Source organism: Barbus barbus (genome assembly GCF_936440315.1).
Source record: "Barbus barbus genome assembly, chromosome: 19".
NCBI lineage: Eukaryota > Metazoa > Chordata > Actinopteri > Cypriniformes > Cyprinidae > Barbus > Barbus barbus.
This window is the reverse complement of record NC_136747.1, coordinates 8,855,124-8,874,399: the sequence shown is the minus strand read 5'-3', so window position 1 is coordinate 8,874,399 and position 19,276 is coordinate 8,855,124. Positions and strand designations below refer to the sequence as shown.

Below are 19,276 nucleotides of genomic sequence, written 5' to 3'. Positions count from 1 at the left end.
TCTGCATCTGTGCACCATCAAGAACACAACTTTGTTATTATGTAACTTTTTTCATACACATTTTTCTTTCTTTTTTTAAAAAAAGAAAATGTATTTAAAGAATGTATTTAAAAGGAAGATGAATCATAATGATTATTTTGATTTTGTTTATTAAAGAAAGAATTTAGTCAAAATTAAAAATTATATTATTTAAGAATTTAAGAAATTCAGCAGAAGTACAAGAGAAAAAACTAGGATTTGTAGGGAAGACCTTCAATTACTCACAGTATGTGACCTTTATTTAAAAAAAAAAAATTATTTATTTATAACGATATTTTATAGTTTTTGTACTGAAATAAATAAATGCTTTAAATATTTTAGATGCCAAATTATTGTTTGCATTTTTCACAATATTTAACAAAAGCATATAATATAATTATATGTGTGTGTGTGTATATATATATAAACACTTAATAAACTCTTTATTGATATCATGTGGTTACTTGCAATATTTATAAGCTGTGCTGAAGTATCTGTTCCTTGTTCGTTGTGGTTTAACTTAGGCCTTTTTTTGTGTTGGTGTCTTGAAAATCTAATATAAAATGGAAAATCACTATGAAACGATGACATTTAAAAAAAATTATTAAAATCTAGATGCATCAATACGCTATTATTGCACACATCAACACCCACACGGCCATTGCAAAATCTGTTCTCAGTTCTCGCGCTTCGCTCGCGGTGTAGGTCGATTTTAGGCAGGGTTGTAAATTCAAATGTGTTCCTCGCTTTGAAGCCGTTCTGAAGGGTGGGGTTGCTCGATTGCGCCTGCTCGGTGTGGAGTCTGGGGGTGTGTGCTGCGCCGATGGTTTAAATCCTACACATGCGTACTGCATTTCGGGGTTCAAGGGAATAGGCTACGCCATATTGGAAACACTGTATAGTTTAGCAAACAGTTTATTGCTAGCGGGGGAAAAGGGCCACTAATTGATTCCCGTTTGGCACGTCGTTATTTTCCCTGTCGCTTCGCGTAGCCCCGTTTACAGGCACGTTCTCGCGGTCCGGACTCAAACTTATCCGCTGAGCCGGGGGGAAAGGCGTTTGTTTGTTTGTCAGAGCTGTTAGAAAGACGAGTTGAATGGATCCGAGGGTCGCTTGGATTCAGCCGGAACAGAAAGGTCCTGCGAACGCTTTATGGATGCGTGTGTGGGAGACGTCTCAGGTAAACCGGACTAACACAGGTCAGCACCAGAACCACCATCACCACAACCTCTGTCTCAATTCTCCGGCGTTTGACGTTTATAAGACTGTCGCGTCCAATGCATATAACAGCACTAGCATTAAAAACAACGCCACTGCGATCTTGAGCAGCGGCTCGGCGGCTCACGCGTTAAATGGAAACACGGGAGACGGCGAAATGACACAAAAGACCGGCTTGATGGCGGATCCGGCGTCCAGCTGCTCTAAAATAAGGACTACAAGCCCTAATATGATCGCTGGGAATATGAACAAGGGGTATCCGTTTTTTACTTGCAGCGAAAGCGTGCTGAATAATGTCAACCATCATCATCACCCTCCTCATCCTCATCTACGGCATTTCTATCAAGAGCAGCCGCAGCAGAGTTGCATCAAGCGGCACCCGTCCCATCCGGCAGCGGTTCACAGCCACCATCACAGCCACCATCATCCGGGCCGGAGGAAAAGCGACAATAAGGCCAGCACCTATGGGATAAACTACCTGCTCTCCAACTGGACTAATGGCAATTATGACAACTCCGGCACGCCGTGGAAGACGAGGAACTATAACCCAGGGGTTGACGGGTGAGATGAGCTTGATTTATAACAGCAGCAGCGGCGGTGGTCGGGATGGGGCGTTATAATGTTACGCTGTCTTTCTGTGGCCTTTTCGTGTGTGATAGTGTCAGTGGGCCTTTTTTTCTGTCGTGTTGGGCCGGGGAATTAGCTTTAGCATGTTAGCCGGGGTGTCCTGGGTTCGGTTCGGTGGGTTGGGTCACTTGAGGAATGTGTGCGTCTGATTATACAGTTTGTAGCGATTCTGATTCTTCAACGATTCGATCTTTTGATTCGGATCTTTATATAAGTGAATCAGTTGAACCGGTGCGTACGATTCATTCACGAATCGTTTAGATTAGGTTTCGAGTCAACAACTCACTGACTCGTTAAACCGAGAGCCAAACATGTAACGGACCACAAAACCAGTCATAAGGGTCCATTAAAAAAAAAAAAAAAAACGGAACATGATGTTTAATTCATGGAACATGATCTTTAATTAATATCCTAATGACTTTTGGAATAAAAGAAGAATTGATATAATGTTTTGTTTGCTAGTAATAACTTTAACAAAATTGTGACCCTGGAGCACAAAACCAGTCTTAAGTGAATTCCGATTAATTGGCTAAATCAAAGCAGAAACGGGTTAAATTATATACATTCATCTTAACACTTGATAGAAAAAATATATATAAAATAGGCTTATTCAAATGTTCTAGCGTGGGTTCTGAAAGTAAAAAGCCTGTTCATTTTCTTAAAGGGAAGTGATTTTTAGTGATAACTTATAAATCTTTAAAGACAGATTTACTGTGAGCTACAAGGTTGTTAATCAGCATTATAAGCAATTGCTGAAGCCATTAACCACTTTTTTTTTTTCAACTTCTATTTTAAATGATCATGATCAACAGTGGCATTTTGGTGAAAAAGCTACATTACCCATGGTTCAGCAAAGAAATCTCAATCTGAGAACTGAGACTATATTTGTTAGCACACTTGCCCATTTTTGAAAACTGCGAATGATAGTCATCTTCCTTATCCTTTCATATAAAATCATGTCATAGTTCATAGATAAAGCTATTGATTTAAACACTTGACTATACATATAGAAACAATACATTGTTCACTGCAAGATGTGCAGTTATAGTTAGTTATAACTTGCGCAATATTTTGCAGTGAACATAATGGGTTGTTTCTATATGTATAGTCAAATGTTTAAATCAATGGGTTTATTTATCTTTTTAATTTTGTTATTTGAAATGCTTAATGGGATTGTAGTTCTTTCCCGCATTAAAGCCATTAGCACAAAGTATTGTACCTTTTCTCTGATTTTCAAATATTTTTCTGCTTTCAAAGTTTGTAATGTTTTGATTCCTCTTGTTTCTGGTTGGTTTGGTTCTTGGTTTACATAACTTTTTATGACTCTTAAAAATAAATCCTAATGTGAAAATGAGAGCTGCTTCTGGAACCAAGGCAGCCGTAAGAGTGGTTGGGCACTAATGCACTCTATATGCCACACCGGGATGTCAGGGACCACGTGATGATGCAACTGATCAGTAAACCTGAACCTGTTCAAACCTGAGTGATTTAATTTTAAAATTACTTTACAAAAATAGCAAGTGAGTTGTCTGCTTATAGCTTTAAATTAACAGTTCTGTGTTACATTTGCTGTCATCGCTTGCCCATTAATGTTGGCTCTCGGCTGGATTCAGTTTTGGTGTTTGCTGATTTATGAGTATAACAGTGAACACTTAATACAATGCATGCTTAAGTCTTTAGTAACCCAGCAATTGTAGGCTTGTACTAAGAAGGGACGAATCTGTTGCATGAACTTGTTATATTTACGGTGGATGGTTCCAGACCTCTGGAATTTTTCCACGGAAGAATCTGGAACCGAGTGAGGTCCCAAAACCTAGTGAGTGGCCTGTGTAGTCCTTGACAGCATTTCTGTGTCACACTCATAGGTGCAAAATACTGTTTAGGTGTTTAAGATTGGTGGACTTGATATTTCCAGCTCTTATTTCTAATTTTCTAGGCAAATAAGTAACTTTTAAGTCTGCAAGTTAGCTTAAAGTTTCCTTTAGAGACACTGGTGTAGAACAAACTAACTACAAGTGATAAGTATCTCGTGTGCATTTTTCTTCTATGAAATGGAATTGTAAAAATGATTAAAACACAAATTAAAGTCTAATCAGCTCATCAAGGATGTTACCAAATATTCACAATTTGGAGGACCAAATGTAAAGGTTGAATAATAATTTTTTACAATGCATCTCATATAAATTTGTAGTCACACTAAATATTGCATTTCTTTCCCCGTTCTGTTGATCATGTTTCTCTGTATGGTTATATTTTTCGTGGGGTTTCCATGCATAATGTTTTTTTCACATTTGGAATTTGTTAATGGAGATTTTTACTTCATTGTATTGTAATCTGGAGTATCTTTTCCATGTTTCAAGCATTAAATACTTCTGGCAGTTGATTTTATCCATAGGGAATTGAATGGATTGTGAAATTTGGCTGTTTCTATACCAGAATGGAGCCAGATCTGAAATGTGAATTTGCTAAACTGCTATGGTTACCATTTGTCCAGTCAAGTCCTGTAGACTAAGTGTATTTATTGTACTAAAAAGTAATTAATTTAGTTAATGGATCTTTTTTTATTTATTTTTTTTACATTTTTAAAACAAATGTAAAGATTCTTGCTTTGATTAGTTGTGAAGGATCTGCAAGAATTACCTCCTTAAATTATACCAATGGCCTTTCTATTATAATCTTTTCTCATTTCTTCCAAGGTTGCATGAAGAAATCATGGACTTCTACAATTTCATGTCTCCTCGTCCTGAGGAGACCACCATGAGACAGGAGGTGGTGGATAGGATAGAGTCGGTCATCAAGGAGTTGTGGCCAACCGCTGACGTAAGCCAGCTTAAGAGCTGATGTCTATGAAATTGAGCTATTAGCATTATAAATGAGAAGTCAAAAATTCAAATGGATTTTGTTTTTTGTATGTACTCAGGTCCAGATTTTTGGCAGCTTTAGCACTGGACTCTTTCTCCCAACCAGGTAAATGAATGCGTGCTTGGTCTTGGACATTAAGTGACAACACAGCAGTGAGATTTTGAACAGGACCGTTAGCAGATCTCAACATGCGTATGATCCAAATGATCCTAGATCTGTAGCTTACAAAACTTGTACAGTCCAAAAAACAAGTGGTCTCTAAAGCTTGAAAGATTTTCCTTGTGTTAATGTTAGTCAGACTCAGTAGGCCTCATGTAATTGACTCTAAACACCACTAAGACAATGAATGTGAGTTTATTTGACAGCAAACCGCTTTGCTGTAAGATGGTTTTGTTTTCATGTGATATTTGGGCTTTCGTTAGGCTTCATAGAGAGTGTTGATTTGAACAAATTGCTTAAACCTAAATCTGGCTGATTCTTTTACACTGTAGTGACATTGACCTGGTGGTGTTTGGGAAATGGGAGAAACCTCCCCTGCAGCTGCTGGAGCAGGCGCTCAGAAAACACAATGTGGCAGAACCTTATTCCATCAAAGTTCTTGACAAAGCTACGGTACGTGTTTCCCTCTGTTGGTTTAACATCAACTACGCTCAGTTAAACGGTTTCATATTCAGTGGTTGTTGCTTATTTTTTTTTCCCTGAATGGATCCCCTTTGGATGTTTGGCTTTCAATTTTAACATTTGGGGAATTCTTGGTCATTGTTATTCATAAAATTCATTCTTTGAATTTTGAAGGTACCGATCATCAAACTGACAGATCAGGAGACTGAGGTGAAAGTGGACATAAGTTTTAACGTGGAGACGGGCATCAAAGCTGCTAGCTTCATCAAAGAATATTTGAAGGTAAAAAAAGGTTTTTGCATATTTTGTAAATCTAACTTTACAAAAATGTAGTAAAACTAGACTAAATGTGTAGTTTCAAGATGGGCTGAATGTCTGAATATTGTTTGCTGGTTTATTTATTGCCGTGTTCATTTGTACATTGTTTGTTTTAGTTAATGTATCAAATTTTGTTTAATTACTAAATTCGAAGGACGTCATTCAATTTTAGTCTTGCTAAAGTAGCATATCACTGTTTTAGTCTCTAAAAATAACATTTTAATTGACATTATTTGCAAAATGACATGCGTGACAACTCCTGACTATCATATTACTTGACAGTAAAAACTTTTGTGATGAGATTTCTATTTCAAATAAATGCTTTGTCAATTAAAGAAACCTGAAATAGTCTCTCACACACACACACACACACACACACACACACACAAATAGCAGTACAACTATTTTCAATATTGATGGTAATAAGAAATTATTCTAATTAGCTGATTTGGTGCTCAAAAATGAAAAATTCTTAATGATCATGTGACACTGAAGACCAGTTTAACGGCTGCTGAAAATTCAGCTTTGCATCACAGGAATAAATTGCATATTAATATATTCAAATTGAAAAGTTATTTTGAATGGTAATATTTCAGGTTTATTGTTTTTGCTGTATTTTTGGTCAACTTTTTTTTTTTTTAAGCTCTAGTACATGGACTTTTGATGTAAAAGTCATGTCATATTCAGTATTTTTAGTCTATTTTACTTTCCACTAAAATGGCATACAAATAATTTTATTTGTAATAGTAATATTTTAATTGTCTATAATTTGCAAAAGGATGAGAACATATCAAGCTGAAACAGACAACTACAATAATTTAATATATTTAAACTTTGCAAATGTTCCTTTTCTTTGCAAATGTAAGTTGTAAATTTTATGTCATGACTATAGCTGATTAATCTTGCGTATGTTTTAGGGATCAAAAGCAAAGCCGTTCAGTTTACCAGTCTTCAGTTCTTTCAGCTCATCTAGGCAATTCCCAACAGTCTTATGGTTAAATGTTTGCATAAATCTTTCTATATTTTCTTGTGAAAACATTGTATGGGCATTGGCTACTGCGGTGTTACTTACTGCTGTACTTTAAGTCCCAAACCAATAAGGACAGTCTGGCCATTACTGATAAAAGTACTTTGACCTGATTCATTATACACAAAGGATGTACAAATGAAAGGCTTGACTGTTGTTTAAAGTTTGGCTTCAAAGTCAGAATGAATTCTGTTATTGCAGTGACTGTGGAACTCTGTGTGGCGACGTTTCTTGTGTTTAGCTGCCAGTTTGAAAATATGCACAGAATTGTAATGGTTTTGATGTTGAAAAGAAGCATTTTGCGATGGGACTGACCACTGTGTGGTGCTGCTATTTATGTATATAAATATAATTTTTTTTCAGTTCATTTGGCACACCTGCTAAAGGCAGAATGTACATTTTGAACCCTACTTGCATTTACATGTTTTATGTGTCCTAGATTTGCTCCATGTTTGCTAATTTGATGTCAGGCTTAAAGTGTCAGTGTTAGACTGAGAGGAGGAGGGCGAAGCATAGCTGAACATCTGTCAGCAAGCTTTCAGTGCAGATGTTTGAATAAGGAGATGACCTACTGCCTTAATGCTCATTTCCATGTGCATACTTCTGTACTCCTCTGTGACTGAAAGATCACCTTCATAGATCTCATCTGTGCATCTATCAGGAGATTTTTCCTTTATACTCCATTTAGGGATAAAGAGTGTGATTCACTAAACTTGCATGCGCACAAATTTATACATAAAACGTGATTTACTGATCATAATTTAACTAACTTTTGTACTACAATATATTGATAAACTTGCTCTGGGTGAGAGGGCATGGGCCACTGGGCCACGAGCTCCTTCGGATGGATTTACACCATTTTTGTAGGTGTGAAATTAATTAGTGTCCCAAAGCGGCCTTTTTGGAAAAAAAAAAATGAATCAGTCCAAAAAAAAAAAATAGATATATTGTTTAGCTTTTTGTCAAAATAAAATTGTGTATGCGAAGGTAATTTCACAATGTGGCTTTACAAAGAAAAGCATTTGATTCGCAATAAGCGTTGTCAAATAGTGGTACGCATGCGCAACTGAAATAAAAAAAGCGCTGTGTAAATAAGTTCAGACCACTTGTTTGCGTACCTACATGATTGACAGTTGTTATTGCACAATCACCATTTTAGATCGACTAACTATAATACTGTAAGATTTCCATTCACTGTATTTTGGGCATACAAACACAAAATAATCCAAACAGTTACTATTGGATGTTCAGTTCATGTCAGCACGATCATATTTATGAGTTAAATTCTCATGAACAAAAAGTGGGGAAATTTAGAAGCTTGGGACTTAAATATAAAACTAAATATATGGTGTTATTTACAATTCAATTTACAGCGCCTTCATAAATTGAATAAAAACAAAGCAAAAACCCACCTGATGCACAGTCTTTATTCATCATTTTGTAGAAGCAGTGTTGTTTTTTAAAATCATAATTATGACTTCCCAGCTTGTAAATGCATTCAAAAAAGAAAAATGGTCCTGTATAACACTAAAAGTGGTTCTTGGCTCGTAATCATTGGGGAACCACTTTTGGTGCTATATAGCACCATACCTTTACCTAGCACCATACCTTTGTCAAATGGTGCTATGTAGAACCATATATTGCATTGTATTTCTTCAACAAAAATGGTGCTAAACGGCACCAACGGTGGTTCTTTGACTCGTAAAAAATCCTTTAAAGGGGCTTAACAGGTTCTTTGTACGGCAGTGGTGCTATATAGCCACTCAGTCATGCCAAAGAACCGCTGAAGAACCAATGAAGCACCAAGATTTGGTGCTACACAGCACCAAAAGTGGTTCCCCTATGATTACGAGTCAAATAACCACTTTTAGTGCTATATAGCACCATTTTTGTTTTTTGTTGTTGTTTGTGTATGAACTAGTGAGCCGCTTGCTGTCTACTGCCTACATAGACGGTTATCTTCTATAGGGCAGCATTCCTAAGTGAATTGGAACCTCATTGGTGATTAATGTAAAGAGCACTGACTCAACTCACAATTGATTTCAAAATAGTTTGATGTTAGCATAGTGCTAAGGTAACACCTTGATAATCTAATAGACGCAATACATTGCTCACGCAGATATTGGGTGCCAACGACCTTTGAGTTAAAATATGGGCTTTAATAAAGTTTTTTTTTTTTACAACGTTAGAGATCATAATTGACCTCCCAACTCATAAATTCAGACTTCCCAGGAGGACTTCACACTCCAATAGTTGAATGACACCCAAAGCCTTTAAGACTGTGTCGATCTTACATGGTGGAGGAATGCACGATTTATTGGCCCATCCCCAGTTATCATAACACTTCACCTTTTGTAAATATTTCTTCAGCTTCTGAACAGCTGCATTTTATCTACTGTGAAAGAGAACATGTATGCGGGTCCTATGTTTTAGGCACATACATGCGCAAGGCTTCAAGCTTTCGATAATCCTGGCATCAACGTCTATTGTCATAAAAAGACCTTAATTAAAAAAAACAACAACCTTGCTGTGATCATTCAAGTGTTAAATAGTCACTTTTGAGATGCCTCTTAATGCCTGGTGTAAATGAGTTTTTTTTTTTTTTATGTCCTAAAGTCTAAAATACCTTCCTTTGTTCTCCCACACAGAAGTATACCGTGCTGCCTTATTTAATCTTAGTGCTGAAACAGTTCCTGCTGCAGCGAGACCTCAATGAAGTCTTCACGGGAGGAATCAGCTCCTACAGTCTCATCCTGATGGTCATCAGCTTCTTACAGGTGCAATATTAGCAGCCGGTCTGAGTGTTTCATAATAAAAATAGCTTGATCTCGTCTCATTTAGAGATCTGTCATTACTTGTCAAGCATATTTTACTACCTTTTGTATATCTCATAAATGACTGTACCAAACAAATAAAGAGACTCAATCTCATCTTGGCTGCTATTTTTTTTTTTTTTTGCTTACACCTGTAGTTACACCCAAGAATTGATGCTAGGAATCCCAACATGAACCTTGGCATTCTGCTCATCGAGTTCTTCGAGCTGTATGGAAGACACTTCAACTACTTGAAGACGGGCATCAGGATAAAGAACGGCGGAGCTTACATGGCTAAAGAGGACATCATGAAGGCCATGAGTAATGGCTACAGGCCCTCCATGCTCTGTATCGAGGACCCTCTTCTTCCAGGTACTATTCAAGCTGTTTATCTAAAAATTGTTCCAATAATGCAAAACCTAGCGAGCTTCTTGTCTACTGCCTACGTTGGCAGCTAGTTTCTGAGACCGCATCCTAACTGAATTGGAACCTTGTAAATGACCAATTTCACTAATTTCTCACATGAAGAATCACCTCAGTTAATTTCAGTACAGTTTGGTTTAGCATGTTCCTTAACATTAATAATCTAATAAGCAGAAAAACATGTAGTTTACGCCAGTATTTTATGGCCGAGATTCCTGAACCGTTTTTTTTTTTTGGCAGCTGAACCACTTAAATATTACTTGAAGTTCCCTCTGAGAATGTCAGTTTAACATTGTGTTCACAGTTGTTGTTGATTGTTAAAGAACTCATGATGTGCAGGAAAACAAGTTATATATTTTTTTTTGTTTTCTATTATTATTATTATTTAGAATGTTTTAATAGTTTAAATTTAGATTTAATTTATCACAAATCGGAAAACCTGCATTATGGCATGAAATAAAATCAATTCTTTCAACTTCACTTCGCTCTCCACAATGCATTCTTGTATTGCTTTTTCAATTAATCCAAATTTGGCCAAAACAAGGTATCTAAAAAGGCAGCCATCTATGTTTTAGGACAGATTTCACATCATTAAGTTCGCTTGTGATGCCTTAAGATGCTGTCTAGATAGGCAGCTCACTAGGTTTTGGAAAGAGCCATTGTCGAGACACTTTTGTAATTTGCTTAAGAAAATGGGATGATTGTTGTTGTTGCTGGTATTTGCTTTTAGGCAATAAAAGTAATTTGATGAAAGCAATACTGAAAGCAATTTACTAAAAGTTGTTTAGTTGACCATTAAGAACTCTGTATTCAGTACACCATGAAACAAATGTTTATATAGTTTCACTTTTTGTTTTAGTTTTTCTTTTTTTCTTTTAGTTTGTAATGCTGAATACGAAAATCACATTATTTGTTGTGTAATGGTGAAACAGTGAATCATTTATAGCGAATTATGAAAACTAAAACTTATACAAGGTAATCTGTTATTACTCATCCATAAAAATTGCATGGCACATGCATAATTCTGAGCTAACAACCATTAAAGATAAACAGTTACCACCAAAAGCGGATGGTCTAAAACTTCAGAAATGTACATTTGATGATTTGTTTTTTATTACTAGTCCCACAATGTTCTGGAACGTTTCAGAAAGTCCTGGAATGTTTCGGAAAGCTCTAGAATGTTATAGAAACTTCTAGAATGTTCCCATCCTTGCAAAAGCTAAATATCTTTAAATATTTACAAAAATATTGATGCTACATGAAAATGTAGAGATAGATAGATAGATAGATATACATAGTACAATAATTTGCACCACATAATTACAGAAGAATCATAAACAGTGAAAAATTAGTATGTTTATAGTGTGTATGTATGTAATATGTATGTATCTTTTTTTTGGTGATTGTTTAGGTAATGACGTGGGCAGAAGCTCTTATGGTGCCATGCAGGTGAAGGAGGCTTTTGACTATGCCTATATAATACTGGGTCACGCCGTTTCACCACTCGCACGTTCTTACCCCAATAAAGACAGTGACAGGTACAGCTCTCATCTGCATGATGGCACCTTCACCCTAGTTCTCTCAAAATCTTGATTTAATTTGCCACTTATCTTGTCCCCTCAGCACTTTGGGCCGCATAATTAAAGTCACCCAGGAAGTCATCAACTACAGGGAGTGGATCATAAAGAAGTGGGGTTGCAGATACAACACCCGCATTGAGAGGAACAAGGGTGCGTCTGAATATGAAGACACTTTCTCACAATGTACCCGTTATGACTGCAGATACCAAGTGAATTTCATTCAGGATGTTTGTGTTTTTTATTGTACTTCATAATGTGTGTTCTCATTGATAAGACATTATAGACATCTGAGTGGACCAGTCACTGATGTCCTGGTGTTCAAGAAGTAGTAATAATAGTATTCCTAATAGTCTTATAGTCTTCCTCTAATAAATCTGCCATGACGGTGTCAAAACGTTTTATTAATTCACAGAAACGAATTACATTTTAAAATTTCAGAAGCCAGAAGTGTTAAGAGCTAACTTTTTAATTTTACTTTATTTATTAGATGACTTTTTCAAACGTTTGTGATGCACTGGATTAGGAATTTTGAAAATAATTTCTACTTTATAAAATACTTTAGAACTTAGCATGAATAGAAAATTTGTATCGTCTTTTAAAAATAGCAAAGATGCTTTAAGATTAATTTACATGACACATCCAGGTCTAAATCACATTTTTAAAACGAGGCTTCCTCATATATCTAGGTTTTTCTAGACTGCAGAAACCCTGGTTCTTTTGAAGGTGAACAAAATATATAAATGTTAAAATAAGGCCCTCTAGTGGACCCAGAATCCCGGTTAAGAACCATAGGTCTAGATTTTGGCCAAATTAAGTTAATATATTCTAAAGTTAATACAAAGAAATGAAACTGGACTATTTTGTATGATGAAAGACATTTCTTTGGTCAACAAATGCCTATGTCAGAGTGCTTTGCAGCAACTGCTGTTTGCAGAAATGAAGTGTCGAACTTTGCCAAACCCTTGGATTTTGTCCTGTACATCCTTACATTGCATTGATGTCAATGGGTTTGAAACATTTTCTGATGCAGCGTAAATTTCTAGGTGCCCTTGAAGTGAGGAAGTGGCGTCCTCAGCAGCATTTTATCCCTTTTACTCATCTTATTCTTGACTTTGACTGTGATTAATGTGTTTTATTAAACTGACGCTTGATAGATTAGTTTGGAAATGGACCTTTTGAAAAGTGGCTGTGGAAGTCCTCAGTCTGCTTTGACGCTCCGTTACCTGCTCTGCAGCGAATCCGCCAATTTCAGCCGTGCTTCAGATGTAACCTGCTCTGAATTTGTCATTTGTAGTCATGTGTGGCTGATGTTTTTGGTGTCTTTTGCATGCAGGTTCATCTCATAAAGACTCAGTGGAGCAGGTGGAGACGGGCACACTGCTGGGTGTAGGTGTGGAGGACCAGCAGCAAAGGGACTCGGTGTCCCCTCACAGCGCAGATTCCCCCATGTCCCTCTCCAGCCCTCAACAGCACTCCTCCGCCTCTTCTGCATCTTCGCTGTCAGGCAGTGATATCGTAAGCATTACATTTCATCCATGTCCATACAACACTATAAACATACTGTATTACTATTCAACCTTAAGGCCTCTAAATGTTCTCAATCAAAACGTTTGTGAAACAGCTGTTGTGCATCATCTCTACTACATGCCTTCTGTTGTCTGATTGTTTATTTTTTATTAGAAGTAAAAGGACTTTCAGTGCAATTGTGAAACATCTCTCTTATTAGGTTGTGGTTCATGTGTCTTTTTGCTGTGAAAACTTTAATGATTTTTATAAAGCAAATGTAAGAACAGCTTTAATATTGTTAATAATTGTTAATTATTGATTTTATATGCATAAAGTATATTAAATGTAAGTAAAGTGTCAGCTTTAATGCTTCAAACAACTTTTGTGAAAATTAAGATGTCAGAATATTATTATTCAGTGTAACTGACGTATTTATGTAATTAAACTGTATTAAACTTTTCATTTTATTTTTTTTAACCTTGATTTTTGTCTTTGACCCATGAACATTTACTGACCTAAAGAAACGTAGCTTTATTTGGTTATCCATACCAAAATGTGCCTGTTAAATATGCATCAGGCTTCTGATTATTTGTTCATCTCTCAAATTTCTATTAATATGAAAATATAAAACCTATAGAGCTCTGATAAGCAAAAACAAAGCATTTAAATATCATCTTACGAAGTCATACTATTGGGGTATATAGTGACAACTGATATTTACATGTATTTTATGTATGTAGTCTGTTATGCGGTTATAAAGATCTTATTGTTTTGCATTACAAGCTATCAGAATTTCTTCTTTTGCACATATTAATATCAGTTACTGCACCTAACTGCACATTTTGTATAAAACCATAAAAGTCTGATTTATCAAATACGATACTGAAAATATCAAAAAATAATATAATTTTAAGATTTTGTTTAGAGGTTCAATACACTACTCCATATAAAATAAAATGGGTGTATATATGCATGCACACACACACACACACACACGCATGCATACATACACAGATACACACATATACATGTACAGATATGTATCACAGTCTGGTCGGCTATTCTTGTAGGGATTCTCCACAGGAGAATTATCCCTTACAGGAAACTTTGTGCATTTTTACTTTCTCAAAACTCATTCTGTATTATTTATAAGCTTTTGTACCCATGGGGACCTCAATTTAGGTCCCCACCGTGACACGAGTCCCCATGAGTCTGTTCAGGTTTAAGTCCCCACCAGGATATATAAACCTGTATATACACACACACACACGATTTTTAAATATAATATAATATATATGAAGAGTTCAGAAGCAGGCTCTTATATTCAGATGAAAAGCTGCTATATTTCTCAGGCTCATTCATTGCCATTTAAAGTGAAATTACTGAACCTACACATGAGAACCTGAGAAAAATGCTCGTTTTAGAAGAGAATTTCAGATGGAACTCTTCATATATACCCTGTAAAAGACTGACATGAAATAATAGTCTAAAAGAAATATTTCTATATATAATTCTGACTATTATTTCATATATCAGGCTTTTACAAGGTTAGATTGTCATTCCCTCTCACATATCTGACTTCTGCTCCTTCAGGATTCTGACTCCACACCGTATGTCGCTCCACCTGTAGCCCCCTTCCCTCTCCAGATCCTGGCACCAGGTCCCCTGCCACCAGCGCTTCAGATGGCCACGGGCAAAGCCAGCATCACGGCAGCACTCACCATGCCTCCGGCCACCCAGGTGAGGGGCTGTTTTGGTTAATAGTTGAATTTGATGATTCTTTGATGGTTATGTAACTTCCCCTCGGTCTGTGTTTCTCCAGGCGAGAATGTCAATCCCCAGCAATCTTTCTGTCCACGCTCTACCTGGCAGACAGGTGTGTATGGCAGATGGACCAACCCCATACTTCCGCATGCCCCCCCCTGCAGTCCCCCCAGCTCCCCCCAGCCCTCTACCCAGTCCCCACCACCATCCCAAGGTAGGCGGTGTCCTGCGTGTGCTCTCCTCTACATATTGTGTGTATCTTGACAGTGAGCCAAACTTTCCCTCCTTCATCAAGACTTCAGTCTAGTCTAATGACAAAGTAAAAGGACGGTCTACTCCAAAATTAAATGTCAACATTAACTCACCCTCATGTTGTTTCAAACCTGTATGACTCTTTCTTCTGATGACTTTGGTAACCGAACAGTTTCAGTTCCCATTGACTTCTATTGTATTTTTTGACCACACAGTGGAAGTCAATGGGATCCAGAACTATCATCTTTTGTGTCCCACAGACGACAGACAGTCATACAGGTTTGCAACAACATAAAGGTGAGTAAATGACAGAATTTCAATTTTAGTGTGAACTATACTTTTAATTAAGAGAGAAATTCAATGCCCTACAATGTCAAAAAAGCATCAAGAATAAAAGTAACTATTTAAATGGAAAGTTAGTTTTTTTTTCATTCAAATGAGTAATGTTTCATCAGCTTGGCTTGCTCTGCCCATGTTTCAATGCAAGAAAAAAAAATTAGGAGTTTAGATTTCTATAGCACTTTTCATAAAAAAAATCTTTTAAAATGCTGTACTGAGAAATTTTATTTGTAATTATTTATTTGCTGTTTACCATGGAAACTTTTGAAGTCTAGGGAGCAACATTTTGCTTTTATTGCATTTAAGAAAATGTCTTTTTAAAAGTATTTTATTTACACTACTGATCAAAAGTTTTGTTGTAAAATACAATAAGCAGTAATATTGTGAAATTAAATTATTAAAATATTGAGATAATTAAATAACTTTTGTATTTGTTTTTTAAAATGCCAATTTGCTGCCAAGTGAACATTTATTACTATCAATGTTGAAAAGAGTTGTGGTGCTTAATATTTTTGTGGAAACATTATAATTTTCTTTCAGGATTCTTTGAATATAAAGTTCAAAAGACCAGTGTTGATTTAAAATATTAATCTTTTGTAACATTATATTAATCTCTTTGCTGTCATTTTTGGCATCCTTTCTTAATAAAAATAAATATTACTTTTCAAAATAAGTGCTGTGCCCAGACTTTCGAATGATATGCATTTGTTTTTCATTTTTATTTATTTAAAATCCAGTTTTTATGTACACTGAGCCATTTTTCAGATGCTAGCATCATTCTGAGTTATCCTATCTTGTCTTATCTCCTGCAGACAGGTCCCAAGTTCCCGCTGAAGGGCTTCCACTACCCCGCCGTGGTGCACAGTCCCGTCCTTTCCAACCGAGGCCACATCCAGTTCAACCGCACCACCTGGCGCCGCAGGAAGAGGGACAGTCTGCCGGCCAGCGTCAGCAGATAAAGACCTTGCATCTGCCCTCCGGAAGCTCCCTCTCCACTCCTCGCTTCCTCTTCCACCCCTCCGGTCCCATCTTAAAACGATGAGAACTCATTGAGCCCTCCTACTGATGGTGTGAGCACAGAGAGACCGGCGTTTGCAACCCAGCTCCTCGTTCAGTAGTTGTGGTGATGGTGGTGCTAAGTAGTTCAGTCTACCACTGAATCTCTGCATGTGTATGTTGACTCCTTTTGGGTTTTTTTGACCTGTGCAATCTTCCTGAGGAAGCTTCAAGAACAGGAACTGGTTTTTTTTTTTTTTTTTCGTTTTTTTTTTTGTTTGTTTTTTTTCTCGATCGTCTAATCCACAACTTATTGGTTGACAGGTGAAATGTTCCTTGTATGTTTGTTTCATGCTCCGTTGTTTTCCTGTCTTCACATTTTCGGTCTAAACGGGACCCCTTTCACATGTGGGACGAACTGGATTCAGTGGATTTCAAGTGTTTGTTTGCTGTATCGGGGTGTGTGTATGTCTAACGCTGGCTTTGAATCCTGCACTTGAGATGCTTCCAGAGATCCCCACCGTACTGACTGTACACATCACGCAACCTTTACTTTTTTTGTGCAATAACTTTGCGTTTTCGTTCTCTCTGGAAACATATTTAATTTTTTGGTTTTGTTTTGGTTTTTATTTTCATTTTTGTTTTTGTAAAAACGTTTTTATTTTTGTAATTTTTAATTTTGCTCATCGTTTACAGATCCTGTCAGACAGGCTCCTTAAGGGAAAAAGTCTGTTTTAAAACTGTTTTTGAGAGTTTATATTCCCTCTTCCCCTTTTCTCGGCATAAATTGCACCTGGAAGCGAGAGTTAAAGAGACCAGTGTAGATCTCGCAGAATGACTTTCCTGCAGGTGTCACCATTTCCCACTTTGTGTTGAGCTTCAGAGTCTCTCATCTGTTGCTTTTATTGGTCTCGTTCATCTTTAAGGTTGTAGTTGTGGCATTGAGGCTTTAGGACTTGGATTTAACAGATTGAGAACGGACCGATAGACATGGAAAAACGCTCAAGCCCTTAGTCTGTATGCGCTTTCATTGATATGTGTGTGTGTCTTTTTTAAATCGCTCTAGGTAAGTGTGAGATGTGAATTATTTTAGGGAAGCTCTAATGAACGTGCGAGCGGACTCCAGATCAGTGCAGCTTTATGCAAGGTGCCCTAATCGGACCTTTTCGAGTTCTGAACAGGCACCCGAATCAGACTAGCGGAGAAAGGGAATTTATTTTTGATTCCTTTCTGGAATCTTGACGTGCATTTATTGCCAGGTACTTGCGCTAATATATGCCTTTTGGGTAATACCTATTCCTGTACTGTACTGTATTGTATTTTTTATTTTTATTTTTTGGTTCTGTTTGTATATGGCACACTAAAACTGTATTGCTGTTGCTCAGAACATCACAGGCATACAGGTTATTGTTACTATGCAAGTGGAGTTTTGAAAACCTCTCTTCCTGTGTCCCTCACGACGGCCGTTTGCTTGTAAATCTTGTCAAAGTGACCGTTGACGGACCCAGGCCTGAGAGCGACGCATCAAGGTTCTCGTGAACAGTTCCTGTATGCAAGTTCAGTCTGTTTCGATGGAGGAAAAACAGCCGGACGTCTTGTCTGGGGTTTTTGCGGAGCAGATATTTCCTCCTGGAGATCAACCAGACTATTTTACTCCTGTTACAACACTACAACCATGACTTGCGGTCTGTATGGAATGACTTGGTTGCCACAAACTTATGTGATGCATTTTACAATGTGATATCTGATACGGAGACTACGGATTGTCCTTGTAACTCTTGACTCGCCTGCCTATCAACGCAATAGGGCAAATGTAACTCTAAAAGCGGTTTCTGCTTTAGATAGAACCAGCATCTTTTGCAAAAATGGGTCAGACATTGAGGCAACACTCCCCCTCCTTCGGTTCACATGAGGACCTACTTTATCAGTGATTTGTCTGAATGAAAATGGCTCCCTCTTTTTCCCCCGAGTGAATCTGTGGAGATGTGTTGGAAAGGTGGAAGTGTTTCACTCTGTAATGGTGTGACATTTGTGGTGATGTACTTGCTAGATACAGTGTGATGCTCCTCATTGAATTTCAATGATGGATTTTAAATGTAACCCTTTTTTTGCTGACATCTGTTATGTCGCAGTGGCCAAAAGCACTCCTTGTCAATCCTTAAATGAAAGCCCTCAATGTGGCCACCCAGCATCCAAGAGGTCAGACGGAGGAATTGTTTTTTTTTTTTCCTTCAGTATTTTTATGTAATTTTTTTTCTATTTTATTTTTAAATAAACATCTTAAAACCATGCATGCAGTTGCTTGCGGTCTTAATTGTTTGATTAAATAAATGAAATATTAAATCATGCCTTACTAGATCAGCACTAATGGCAGATGTTTGGAGATTGAAAACAATAGGATTGTACCTGGTACTCTTAGGCTGATTATATACGGGGCAACTTTTTTGGGCAACGTTGCCATCAATGGGCAACCAGGTGAGACTCAGTTGCCCGACAAAATCATCATTCTTGCTGAGGTTTTACCACTAGATGGTGGTGGACTTGCACTTCATGACAAGTCAGAGCTCTTCAGTTAGCACTGGAGAGACAAAAACATAAGCTGATAATAAAGTATTTGTATTTGCTAATAAGGACTCATGCTACCACAAGGATGTGTATGTGCATGAATTGGTTTAAAAAAAAAAAAGTTTTTTTTTTTAACCCTGTAATGCCTGGCAGATATAATGATAATCAGATTTGTTTTTCTTTTTTTTTAATGGAACATTTTATTAAACCTGGTGGTATGTGGTTGGGAACCGCTATCATAGTTGATTTATTATGCTTTTATGGCTCATGTTTTATGACTCTTGGAAACAGTACCTCAGTTTTATTAAGAGGCACAGACTGAGCAAACATATGCTGATTGGTGTAGA

The 19,276-nt window shown here is 37.0% G+C and overlaps 1 protein-coding gene across 3 annotated transcripts; it reads left to right on the top strand.

Annotated features, from left to right (window-relative positions):
* Positions 1–813: 813 nt before the first annotated feature.
* Positions 814–18,655, top strand: LOC306884948 (terminal nucleotidyltransferase 4A-like). Of its 3 annotated transcripts, XM_079441211.1 has the most exons (14): positions 814–1,797; positions 4,560–4,683; positions 4,784–4,830; positions 5,217–5,337; positions 5,521–5,628; positions 9,340–9,468; positions 9,663–9,876; positions 11,339–11,465; positions 11,551–11,657; positions 12,841–13,022; positions 14,607–14,753; positions 14,836–14,991; positions 15,245–15,326; positions 16,181–18,655. In XM_079441211.1, exons 1-14 carry the CDS (start codon positions 1,115–1,117, stop codon positions 16,408–16,410), a joined length of 2,457 nt encoding a protein of 818 aa, XP_079297337.1. In that variant the 5' UTR covers positions 814–1,114; the 3' UTR covers positions 16,411–18,655. The 3 variants fall into 3 exon arrangements, with proteins under 3 accessions (XP_079297337.1, XP_079297339.1, XP_079297338.1); XM_079441213.1 differs by lacking the exon at positions 15,245–15,326 and having other exon boundaries at positions 14,836–14,889; XM_079441212.1 differs by lacking the exon at positions 15,245–15,326 and having other exon boundaries at positions 16,181–18,646.
* Positions 18,656–19,276: the final 621 nt, after the last annotated feature.